This window comes from Corythoichthys intestinalis, chromosome 19 (genome assembly GCF_030265065.1).
Source record: "Corythoichthys intestinalis isolate RoL2023-P3 chromosome 19, ASM3026506v1, whole genome shotgun sequence".
NCBI classification, from domain to species: Eukaryota; Metazoa; Chordata; class Actinopteri; order Syngnathiformes; family Syngnathidae; genus Corythoichthys; species Corythoichthys intestinalis.
The window spans coordinates 25,320,827-25,334,464 of NC_080413.1; the positions used below are offsets into that span (position 1 = coordinate 25,320,827).

Sequence of the window (13,638 nt, forward strand, 5' to 3'; positions counted from 1 at the left end):
TGAAATATGCTGCATGACTGAGGCCTAGATTTCCTCAACAATTTGTATTATATAGTACACTTTGAAAGAATTTCTAACAATTTGGGTACCCCTCAAAGTGAATTAATTTTCGAATCAGTTGGTCCTTCCCAGGGGTCGCGTTAACCGAATATTTTCCGTCGTTGACCGTTTTTTTTTAAAACGGTGACGGAAAAAAATGAAGTCCATCCGTCATTTTGACAGGTTGGAATTCACACCCCAGAGCAGAGGGTGGCGAGTGAGCATATTAATTAGCTATTGTCTCTCTTGATGCATGACGTCATTGGCCTTACTTGGAAAAATGTCAAGGCAACTGAGCGTCCGAACTAAGGCTACTACGTTCATACTACAGGTCTTAATGCACGAATCCGATTTTTTCGTGTTTTTCCGACTCGAGTGAGGCATTAACTTGACGGTCTGAACGTGACAAGTCGCATAGAACGGGACCATTTCAAATCCGATCTGGGTCACTTTCGTATGTGGTCTAAATCCGATCTGGGCCACATTTTTCCAGACTGTCGCGGCGGTCTGTACTGTCCAGTCCCGCAAATCGGATTTAATGCAGCAATTACGTCATCAAAAAGCGAGAGACGGTACGGTAGCTACGGTAGCGATGCAGCAGTGCGTTATTAGCGCCTAGCTTGCCTTGAACACTGCTTTTTAGGAAGGGTCGGACTTGACAACAGTCATAAAAAAATAAAAATAGGTTTGAGGATAAGCCTGAGAATGATCGGTGTTCTCTCTGCTCCATATAAGCAATATTTCAACAATGCTTACACGGCCGAGAGTCGACCCGTATGTGTGTGTGACATGCACGAACAGTGCGTGCGTGCTATCGATCCATATACTTTGAATATAAGCCTAAACAGGGATTATATCTGCCTGCTATTTGTGTCCTCTTTTTAACAGCAACAAGCCTATGGCTACGTTCATACTACAGATCTTGATGCACGAATCCGATTTTTTGTCATATCTGCACACTAATTCGCAGTCCGACATGCGCTGAGCAAGACGACCCGCATACGCAGAAGCATCAAAACAAATGACCATACAATCACACATGCTGGCTGTCCTCAGTCATTCCAAGGATATCATTTTGCTTATTAAAAAGAGGACACAAATAACAGGCATAAATAATCCCTGTGCAGGTTTATATTCAAAGTATATGGATCGATAGCATGCACGCACTGTTCGTGCATGTCACACACACATACGAGCAGTTTGCCCCGACTCTCGGCCGTGTAAGCAATGTTGAAATATTGCTTATATGGAGCAGAGAGAAAACCGATCATTCTCAGGCTTATCCTCAAACCTTTTTTTTTTTTTTTTTTTTTTTTTTTAATGACTTGTCAAGTCCGACCCTTCCTAAAAACCCGTGTTCAAGGGAAGCTAGGCGCTAATAACGCACAGCTGCTTGATGTGTGATGGCGCGGTGTGGATTCTCTATTAAGCTTGTTCGGACAGAATATTAATTAAAGATGAATGAAAACTAAATACTATTGAATATGTCATTATTAACATTTTAAAAATTTAAGTGACGGGTAAAAATAGATTATGACCGGATTTTTATGACCCTGTCAGTCAAAATGACAGACAACGAAAAAGTCTAGCGCAACCTCTGGTCCTTCCATCCCATCGCCCACTTGAATGTGTGTATATATGTGTGAAGGAGTGTCTGCTTTACAAAGTATGAATTAGAAAGAGATTGGCTAAATCCCATATTAGGCATTTTAAAGTGCCAGACAACACATTTATCTTGTTTATCACAGCGGAAAGAATCTTGTTTAAGAAATTGAAAAACCACAGGATTTCATTTTTCTAATGTATAATAGGAGAGAAAAACTTACAGCCAGAATTTCCAGAAGTGGTCGCTCATCATAGGGGCAGACATTTTAGCAACACTGGTGCTACTTTAGCCAATCAAATGTGGGTATTTTAGGGGCCCTTTACATGGTGTCGCTGGAAACCAAGACGCAAAAATTGTGTTGCTGAATGGCCTCCCCTTTATATAGTGACAGCGAAAACGGAAGGCGAAAACGCAAACCTTTGATACCAGGCTCCAAAGTGGAAGGATTTGATTGCAGGGCTTACTCTGCAACCATATAAATGGAAAGCTCTCAGGCCGATGACATCAGCACTCGCACACGTCACTTTGGGCATGCGCAGGGCTGCTATTAAACATTAAAAGCAATGGTGGAACTTTGGCTTTAATTTACTGTTTTATAATATTTTTAATCTAAATAACAATAATAATAATACATTTTATAAAGCGCTTTTAACAATGCTCAGAGACGCTTTACAGTTGAAACAATGAAAAGGCTCACACAACGTGAGCAGTACAAAACAATAGAGAAAAGGATTATAAATTAAAAGCCAATTTAAAAAGGTGAGTTTTTACCAATTATTGGAATGAGTTTAATGTTTGCATTTTTTGTGCCTTTTGGAGCAAAAGAAAAATGCCATTGCTTGGGGTGGGCGGGTATGTTGTCGTCCGGGTTGAGGAGGTTATTGGTGTCAAGGAAGCGCAACTGCCAGACTCAGGAACAGCTACTTCCCCGCGGCAATTAGACTGTCGAATTCAACCCAACACACTAACATCCACACACACAATCTCACATTTACTTGCCATAAATCTCACTGCAGTGTTTTTCTTGTGTGCAATGACAACGGAAATCTGAATCAGAATTGGCTGTCGCCTTGTAAAGCTGCACTGCCCTTTAGGGCCTGGCATGAATACTATGTCATTTTCACACGGAATTCCCATTGGAATCAGACATACCTGCAGTCAGAACACCATGAAAGATGTTGTCTGTCCCTTTAAGAAGTGTAACTCCAAAGTGTTTATCATAGCACAGTGGCTGACTCTGTTTTCAATTGATTTTTAGGAAACTTTGTAGACTGCTGTTGTGCCAACTGAAATGTTTAATGTTGTTTAATGATTAATGTAAAATGTTTAAATCTGTTAAACTCGTGTTAGGAATTCCAACACTGATCTATAACGTCTCATTCTGCCGTTCACTTTTCTGTGTTATTGGTAATCTAGCTGCTCAGCATGACATAAAATAAAACAAAACAAAAAAATAACTACAATAGTTACATCATACCTTTTAGTGTCCAGTGGGCGTCCATCACTGCTGACACTGCGTGGGATGCCTCTCTCCAACCTCTCAGCTGACAAGGTCTTCCCCACTGAGCTCCCTAGGCTGATGGCTCTGTTGGGTGTATGAGGCTGTGGTGAAGCAGTCAGTGACTGCTGGGGGCTACTGGATGTCCTCTGCCACTTGTTGTTGTTGCTGCGAAAGGGGAACTTGTATTCAAAGGAGCCGCTATCACTACTGCTGCTCTTGTAGTCAGCCATAGGCATGCGATAGAGTTCTGAGCAGCCCCTGCACAGGGAAGGCGGAAAGCCAAGGTCACAAACATAGTTTTACAGTTTTACTCTGCACTGTATGATTACCGTAACATTTATTGTTTTGTTTTGGTTTGGGTGATTACTTTGAACATAACATAAATTTGAGAAATGAACACAACATTAAAGAGTTTTGTTGCCATAAACAATGTCTGGAATGTAGAAGGGAGGACAAGTCTATGATTTCTTGCTATTCCTTTTGTTGTGAAAATGTTCAATACATTTTGGGAAGAAAAAACAATCCTGACTGGTAACGAAAGTACCGTAATTAGTATTGCTTCCAAACTAGTTCCCTTGGCATTTATCTTAAAATGAAGCTCTTTCACACATACCTTCGTGGTGTGGCATCATCGTGTGGTGGGATAATAGAAACGCGCACGGTCACGGAGGTGCGCAGCAAGTCAATCATTTGCTCGTGAGTCAGTGTTGCGACCGCAACCTTGCAGATTTCTACCAAGCGACTTCCCTGGCGTAGGCCTGCCTGCCAAGCATATCCATATGGCTCCACCTTGTTTGAAAGGCAAAGGTTTCATTATCATCCAACCTTGATTTTCTCTTCAAAACAGTCTACTATTACTACTGCTTCGGGGGTATACTGTATGTATAGATCCAAGATTGTTCCGAAAGGTATAAAACATGCCAGATCAAATACACTGCTGGACAAAAGTATTGGCACCCCTGCAATTCTGTCAGATAATGCTCAATTTCTCCCAGAAAATGTTTGCGATTCCAAATGCTTTGGTATTACCTTCATTTATTTTGCTTGCAATGAAAAAGAAAAAAAAAAACACAAAACAGAATGAAAAAAGAAAGAAATAAATCATCAGCATTTTACACAAAACTCCAAAAAAAGGGCCAGACAAAAGTATTGGCACCCTCAGCCTAATAATTAGTAGCACAACCTGTAGACAAAATAACTGCAAACAACCTCTTCCGGTATCCATCAATGAGTTTCTTACAATGCTCTGCTGGAATTTTAGACCATTCTTCTTTGACCAACTGCTCCAGGTCTCTGAGATTTTGAAAGATGCCTTCTCCAAACTGCCATTTTCAGATCTCTCCACAGGTGTATGGGATTCAGGTCTGGACTCATTGCTGCCCAATTTAGAAGTCTCCAGTGCTTTCTCTCAAACTATTTTCTAGTGCTTTTTGAAGTGTAATTTGGGTCATTGTCCTGCTGGAAGACCCATGACCTCTGAGGGAGACCCAGCTTTCTCACACTGGGCCCTACATTATGCTGCAAAATTTGTTGCTAGTCTTCAGACTTCATAATGCCATGCACAAGGTCAAGCAGTCTAGTGCCAGAGATAGCAAAGCAACCCAAAACATCAAGGAACCTCCGCAATGTTTCATTGTGGGGACAGTGTTCTTTTCTTTAAAGGCCTCTCTGACCAGAGAACATGCTTCCAAAACGTTTTTGGCTTTCTCAGGTAAGATTTGGCAAACTCCAGCCAGGCTTTTTTATGTCTCTGGGTCAGAAGTGTTGTCCTCCTGGGTATCCTACCACAGAGTCCCTTTTCATTCAGATGCCGACGGATAGTACGGGTTGACACTGTTGTACCCTTAGACTGCAGGACAGCTTGAACTTGTTTGGATGTTAGTCGAGGTTCTTTATCCACCATCCGCACAATCTTTCGTTAAAATTTCTTGTCAATTTTTCTTTTCCATCCACATATAGGGAGGTTAGTCACAGAGCCATGGGCTTTACACTTATTGATGACACTGCGCACGGTAGACACAGGAACATTCAGGTCTTTGGAAATGAGCTTGTAGCCTTGAGATTGCCCATGCTTCCTCACAATCTTGCTTCTCAAGTCGTCAGACTCAGTTCTTTGGTCTTCTTTTCTCCATGCTCAATGAGGTACACACAAGGACGCAGGATAGAGGTTGAGTCAACTTTAATCCATTTTAACTGGCTGCAAGTGTGATTTAGTTATTGCAACCACCTGTTATGTGCCACGGGTAAGTAACAGGTGCTGGTAATTACAGAAATTAGAGAAGCATCACTTGATTATTAAAAGGGTGCCAATAACTTTTATCCGGCCAATTTTTGGAGTTTTGTGTAAAATGATAATGATTTAATCTCCCCCCCCCCACCATTTTCTTTTGTGTTTTTTAATTGCAAGCAAACTAAATGAATATATTACTACCAAAGCATTTGTAATTGCAATCATTTTCTGGGAGAAATTGAGCCTTATCTAACAGAATTGCAGAGGTGCCAATACGTTTGGCCAGCAATGTAGGTTGGTAGGTAAGATGAATTCATCAATAATAGACTTGGTATGACGAAAATTAAACATGTGCAAAACTATACCACAGATGAGCTGACATATGGAAAGCCATTCAAGCATTTATTTGATACCAGTTAAATATTCAGGCGCGTTAGTAAAACAAATATAGACAAACGTGACGTGCCGTGATTGCCGTGGATGAGTGACCAGATTTTTAACTTGTCAGGAATTTTGCAACGGCAGTGGAAGAAAGCTAGTCGAGCGTAGTAAAATGGGGTGAACCGAACAAACCGTGACAGTACGTAATAGGGAGTGACACAACTTGGAGGCCGTCCGTAAGTTTGTCCGGCATCTCACAACCCTTAAAAGTTTGGTCACGTTCTGCCACGCATTTTGTCGTGTTTCCACATTTTCTCACAGCTGTCATGGCAATTTAGGACGTATGGTAGCCAATCCGTTGCGGTAAAACAGCGTATCCCAGCATGTAACTGTTTACGGGTCAAGCACATGCTGCACAGTTGCGCGGTTTGAACTACTCAGCTTTAAAAGACTTAAACAGAAGAGTAAAAACATCTGATGGATATTGTGATAATTGGGAAATAAGACTACTAGTGCCCCCTGGTCTTTTAATATTGCAAACGTGCAATAGTTGAAGACTTAAGTTCTTCATAGAGGTAATTGAGAGTGTGAATGGTTGCCTTTCAATGCGGTAACAATCTGATCACTCATGAAAGTAATAAAGAGTGTAAAAAGTGGATGGTTGGATAATTCTAGATACCTCAGCAACAATGCCTTCGTAGTTTACATGGAAACCAAGTTGCCCGAGGCCATTTCGACGAAGAGTCATTTCAGATGTATCGCAGCCTTTCGTCAGGAACTGTTCATGGGAAGGTGAAAAGATAATTGATGTTAAAAACTAAAATAATTGCGCAAAAGAGTCAAAAGTGAAAAAACAGCCACATCATGGAGAGAAACTTGCATATGGCGGAAAACACTGAAAAAGCAGTTTCTGCTCTTGCACTCCTCTTTAAAACAACGGTTGTGTTTGATAGAACAATATGTCTATATGATGTCATAGCAGATTCATGGTGCATTCATCCCCAAAGTATTTTTAAATTGTCTGTTTTACCCCTGACACCCCCGTTTACAGACGTCGCCCAACCGCTATTGTTTCAACCCAGCCATAAAACAAAGGTTATTAATCATATTTATTATTCAAAATGTCTGTCATTTTTAGCTTAGAATCATTAATTGATGTCTAATATTTCGTTAAAAAAAAAAAAAAAAAAACGACTTTAAAAAAGTATTCACTCGCATATTTTAAACTTTTAAACAAATTACGTCACAATGAAAAAAATGGTGTCTGTAAAAAAGTCACTGATATCTACCTCATAACTATCACTTAATTGTATTTTTTTTGGTACTGTCACATTTTCTCCGATATGTTAGATGATAAATAAACAAAGAAAAATTGAAAAAAAAAAAAAAAAGTTTAATAGGGTAAATTGACGAAAAAGAAAATCTCGACCACTCCTTGATGTCTGCGATTTCTGCATCGCGATCCTTGTTATATTACCATGTTTCACCCATAAAATATCATTCAACATCATCAACAACAAATATCAACATCAGTTTTTGGATTGAAACAAGGTAAGTACGCGATAATATCTCGTTAAAGTCCTGGTCTCTGTAATTCTGCTCTCGCGTGCACAGACCTCCAGATAGGGTTTTTGCTCAATTTGCTGTTTAAAAAATTTGTCTTTTTTTTTTTAAATGCCCTCCTGTTCAAAATTTTTCTTTCCCCGGAAAATTGAGATTTTAAGCTTTCCAATGATGTATCACACATGCATATCGGACAATTTTGAAAGTTGGTCAAATTGGGGGTCTCAGAGCGAAACTTCAAGTCACCTGAGTGTTTTCCGCCATATGTATATAATGCAATATCACAATTTTTCCTCTAGTCATTATAATTTTAAACAATGGATTTGAAATAAGTGTCAACAAATGCCCATTTTTTGCACGTATCTGTCTTTGACAGGAACAGACACTTAACTGCTCATATTCTGCATACGTACAATACATAATAGCTGTTGATCAATATTCCATACTACGGTAACTTTATTTTGCATTGATCAGTATTTAATAGTACAGTTATTTATATTGCATAACAACTGATTTAGTTGCACTATTTTCGCTGTAACATATCACCAATATCATAAGACTCCAAGTCACTTTATATCGTTGGACAACTGTTTTCATCACTTCCATAGCAATCATTGTACATACAGCATCTCTGCATAACTGTCATCTCAATCCGATACTCAATATTCGCGCGGTTGATATGGCTATTTTAAGATTATCGATATTTGGTCACAAGATTTCATTCCTGTCCAGGATCTACGTTTATTTTCAGCACCATTGCACTTTCGGCTGCTGTAAATAAAATTCTAAGCACTAGATCCCACCGTTGTGTGGGACTACAGTAGTGCTGGAACGATTAATCGATTACCTCGAGTAATTCGATTAGAAAAGAGCTTTGACTCAAATGTTGCTGCTTCAAGAATTTGTTTTATTAGAGTGACATTGTAATGGTTTGTTATGAAAGTGTTGCATTTAGTTTTATTGATTTGGGTGGATACACTGCCCTCTAATGGCAACAGTGAATATGCTATAATTTTTCTAACATGGCTGAATCCATCTGCTCCCTGTTAAGACCAACATAAAGTATAGTTTTGTTTGAGCTAATATGTTTGTATATAGCATTTAAGCTAGCAGACATTTGCTATGCAAGTTAGCCAATTGTTCTTTTTAGATCTTCATTTAATTTTTCTATATCATTTGAGGCTAAGGTCAGGTATTTTAATTTTTAAACGCATGTATGGCTCTTGTGAAATGACAGTGCAATTTTCCATCATTTGAAGAAACACTCAGGAAATTTATTTTGTATTCACATTTAATGCTGTTTTGAAAGTGTCATCTCAGCAAGCCAAAATATATATTATTGCAAGCATGAACACGTATTTGTTTAACATATCCTAAAAATTATTCTGCAATTCATTAAATGGTGGTAATCCGATTACACGATTATTCAAATTAACTAATGGCTAGATTAATCGAATACCTAAATAATCGATAGCTGCAGCTCGAGACTACAGTGATCCCTCACTTATCGCTGTTAATGGGGACCAGAACCGACCGGCACTTAAAGTGAAAAACTGAAGTGGTGTCACCCACTCCATTTTAAACATACTTTTTTTGCGTGTGTATATAGACATAAGTGTAAAAAAACGCCTATAAATGCATTCTATCACTGGAATATTATAGTGTGAAACATGTAAATATAAATAACAAAATAAGGTATAAAAAATACCAATAATTCATACTATATTTTCATTCTCTCATTCTCTCTCATATTATATGTGTGTAAGTGTACATATGTACATAGATGTAAATAAAGTGCACATAAATAATATGTTTTTAAGAACTCTTTTATTCTTATAACAAGAGACTTACCGGTATAACAAAATCTCTGATGCACTGAGGGCGTGAAAGTTGAGCCGCAAAGTAGAGAGGGTTCACTGTACTTCTCTTTTTAAACCGATGGTAGCAAAAGAGCTTTGTGTTATATTTGTGAACAGACCATTTTTCAAAGAGGTACAAGCAGGACTCGCTTTCATACAAAAAATTAGGACTCATTTACAGCGAGTGGCGTCACTTGACACAGTTAGTACAAGCATATTTTAAGCGGGTTTTTCTTTTTCTTTTGAGCTATTTGTATTTTTTTTTACAACCTGGTAAGCAGGGAAACTGTTTCAATAAAGTTCATTTTGTAGACTTTAAAAGAATAGCATTTTTTGTGCATTATTTTTAATGATCTAAAAATATAGGTATCGGATCCGAATCGGATTGGTTTCGACAAAACAACCAGAAAAAAAAACATCGGATCGGAAGTTTAAAAAAAATATCTTTGTATCGAGACATTTCTGATTGGCACTACTTCGATCCACACTTGGCTAAGTGGCTGTCTGTGATTAAAGTCGTGTGAAAAAGTTTGGGCACCCTTGACAATTTCCAATATTTTCATTTTTAAATCATTTGATTTTTAGATCAGTATCTTCCTTTTGCCAAAATAACAGCATTTATCTGGATTTTGACTTCCAAGATTTGCTGGATTACGTATTGTTCTTCCTTACAAAACACGTCCCGTTGAGTTAAATTTGATGGTTGCCGAGCATGGACAGCCTGCTCCAGATCATCCCAGATATGTTTATCGCTATTCAATCCAGGCGGTTGGGATGGCCCTGCTAGAATGTTGTACTTGCTCCTTTGTATAAATACTAGGGCTGTCAAACAATTAAATTTTTAATCGAGTTAATCACAGCTTAAAAATTAATTAATCGTAATTAATCGCAATTCAAACCATCTATAAAATATGCCAAATTTTTCTATAAATTATTGTTGGAATGGAAAGATACGACACAAAACAGATGTATACATTCAACATACTGCACATAAGTACTGTATTTGTTTATTATAAACAATAAATCAACAAGATAGCATTAACATTATTAACATTCTGTTAAAGCGATCCATAGATAGAGGGTTAGAGGGAAGACTTGCAGTTCTTAAAAGATAAATGTTAGTACAAGTTATAGAACTTTTACATTAAAACCCCTCTTAATGTTTTCGTTTTAATAAAATTTGTAAAATTTTCAAACAAAAAATAAGCTAGTAGCCCGCCATTGTTGATGTCAATAATTACACAATGCTGAAACCCATAAAATCAGTAGCACCCAAGCGTCAGCAGAGGGCAACAAAACACCAAAAAACACAAGTAACAAGTGGATATAACACTGTGATGTCATTTTAATCTGTTTGAGCGGGGCATGTGCGTTAAATGCGTCAAATATTTTAACGTGATTAATTTAAAAAATTAATTACCGCCCGTTAACACGATAATTTTGACAGCCCTAATAAATACCAGCTTAGATTTTGAGCAATCTTTAGATCTGGCGTAACTTCAACGTCATAACTGATTGTTGAACATAATTCTCAAAAGTCTGTTGATATCGAGTGCAGTCCATGCAACCCTCATGTTGTTTCCCAGTAAAAGGACTGGCCACACAGCCTGACAGTATGATGGATCTGTCAGCATATATTATTGTGGCTAGCAGAAAGTGCTTTCCTTGAAATGCAGTGTTCTTTCATAACCATGCATTTACAACCCTTCTTATCACCAAATAACTCAAGCTTTGTTTTAATTAGTGCTCCAACGATTAATCGATTAACTCAAGTATTCGATTAGAAAAAAAATATTCGAATTACATTTTATTGCTTCGAGTATTAATTTAATTAATGTGGCATTGTAATGGTTTATTTTGAAAGTGTTTACATTTAGTTTATTAAGAAGGGTGGATACATTGCCCTTTGGTCTGCCTCATTTCACATGGCTGAATCCAACTGTTCCCTGTTAAGACCAACGTAAGCTAAGTTTTTGTTTGGGCTAATGTTTTTTAATGCATTCGCAATTTAGTTTATATATATATATTTAGCCGTTTTTTGTGGGACTACAAATCTGAACCATTTGTTAACAGCATTGGCGAAAAAAACGTTAGCATTTTGTAGCATTTAAGCTAGCGGACTTTTGCTATGTAAGTTAGCCAATTGTTCTTTTGTTGTAAATAGATCATTTATTTATTTTTAATACCGTGTGAGGCTCAGCTTGGGTATTTTAATGTTTCATGTTCCTTATCAGATTACTCGAACTAACTACTTCATCGATTAATCGACTACTAAAATAATCGATAGCTTCAGCCCTAGTTTTAATCAGTCATAGTACTTTGTTCCATAATGAAGCTGAGTTATCCAAATGTGCTTTTGCATACCTCAAGCGAGTCTGTTTTTTGGCATGTCTTCTAAAAAAGCACAAATTGTAGATGACAGTAGCCATGAACCTGGCATGTTTTTCTCTTTCATGTTGTTTGTGCAACCTCTGGGATTCAAGCAATGTGAGTAGAAGCTGTGCAATAATTGCACGCTTCCTCAAATACATACAATGCCCTCCTAGCCTTGTAGGAAATCATCAAAACTTAAAGCGAAAACTGAGTTAAGGTGCAATTTAATCCTGACTTGCTTGGTAAAAATTCAAATACTCGTGCTGGTTTTCAGTTGGGTCAAGTGATGAGATTACCTTGCATATGCAACAATGAAGCACTTTTTGACAAACACCCAGCAAGAGATTTAGTGGATTTGCTTTTGAACATTGCAACTGACAAATCCTGAGCACTATATCTCCAAAAACATGGCAAAGATGTGGCACACATGACAGCTGAATAAAAACAACTCCCTTGCTGCAAACATAATGTTTTCTGATTAATAACATGGTTTATAGTTCTAAAAAATGCTACACCATAAAATAACCTGCAAAGACTTCCAGTAAGAATGTAAGAATAATTTATTAAATTAAAAGATTCCTATTCTTTCAATTTCTCTCTTGGCAGGCCTAATTCTTAACAGTTCCCATTGGTGTTCTTGTTTTTTGAAAGTTAACAAATCTTCCTTCACTCCCAACCTTTCAATTGAAGCTGTTAAAAAAAGAACAAAAAAACACAGAACTTTAATTACGGTTCCCCCCCAAAAAAGAAGCACAAAGTTGTACAAAGCCGCTAGAATTTTTTTTGTTTGAGCCACTCATTCTGCACATTCTTTGACATGCAGATTTTGTTGATTTGTGAAATTAACATTTTCCAATCATGGTATCAGAAACAAAAATTGTACAGTTGTATTAAAAAGTATTCAACTCCTACTGCGGTATAGTGTAGTAGCATGACATTCATTCATTCATTCATCTTCTGTACCACGGTGCAGGAACCTATAATATTCAAAATCGTAAGATCAAATTAACTAACTGTCTGCCATTGACAACAATAGACAATAGTGTTTGTTATTTAAACTACGAGGTCTGGCTGTTTGAGGTGGGAATCTTGGGGCACCTAACGATTCGATCACGATTCTGAGGCTGCGATTCGATTTTGAATTGATTATTGATGCACAGCCCCACGCCCCCCCCTCCCGCTTTTGATGTTTCATTCATTAGTTCCGAAATTGTTCAAAAGTCCTCTCAGGCTAAACCAAACTACTATTTCAGTATCAAGTTAACAGTTCAAAACAGTAAATAAGTTAAATAACTTGTTAAAATTGCTCCCGTTATTCCACAATTTCCCTTCTGGCTACTTTCGACATGCCAAAGTTTAAAACTCTTTCATCATTTCAAGATGGATTCAAGTCAAGATTTTGCCGATTTAGGTGTTTTTAGATAAAAAGTTAATTAGGTTCGCTACAACAGAGCCTTCTAGAGAAGTCTACTGCTTTAAGATGGTGGCTGTTTACCAACGCCGGCAAGTATGTCATTTCGCATCTAGTTCTATATATATGTGGTATCTACCGTAGCATTATGTGGCCGTATGCTTGTAGCAACTAGCAACTGGGCGTTGTTTGTAGCGGCTGTCGGCCGCAGTCAGGTATTATTGTTTCTTTATCTAGCGGCATGAGTTGAACATGATATTTACTCTCGCTCCATTCCTCATTGTGTCCCGAAGACCGCGCTGACTGTGTTTTAGTTCCGCTTTACCTGGTATAAATAAATAATTGGAATTTGGATGTTTGTGAATCGTTTTCGAATCTTCCACGGCCGAATCGCGAATAATCTAAGAATCCCCGTGCCAGGAATTACCCAGGCCAATGTTAAAGTAGGTACTGACAAGATTTGCCATGATTCACGATAAACAAATGTTTCACTTTAAAACAAGTAGGAGAAAAAAAGGAGCTCAAGGTAAATAAGTTAGTATTAGTTTAGGTTTACTAGAGTATTTAGTTGAGAAAAGAATCTGAAAACGCCATCAATCGCAATTTTCCCCGTAAAATTCAAAATTATATTGTTCATTTGTCACAGACACTGACTTATTTATCACCTTCAGAGAC

General features: G+C 37.8%; 1 protein-coding gene across 2 annotated transcripts in view; it reads right to left on the bottom strand.

Moving 5' to 3' along the window:
• The window catches only part of sipa1l1 (signal-induced proliferation-associated 1 like 1), a 141,167-nt gene that overhangs the window by 25,950 nt on the left and 101,579 nt on the right, over positions 1-13,638 (bottom strand). Inside the window, exons 10-12 of one of the 2 annotated variants that reach the window (XM_057822123.1) lie at positions 6,437-6,535; positions 3,760-3,935; positions 3,123-3,311 (exon numbers count right to left, since the gene is read on the bottom strand). In XM_057822123.1, the coding sequence (XP_057678106.1) occupies positions 3,123-3,311; positions 3,760-3,935; positions 6,437-6,535 (464 nt within the window). Of the gene's footprint in view, positions 1-3,122; positions 3,405-3,759; positions 3,936-6,436; positions 6,536-13,638 lie in introns of both variants that reach the window. The other variant, XM_057822121.1, reaches the window with a different exon arrangement.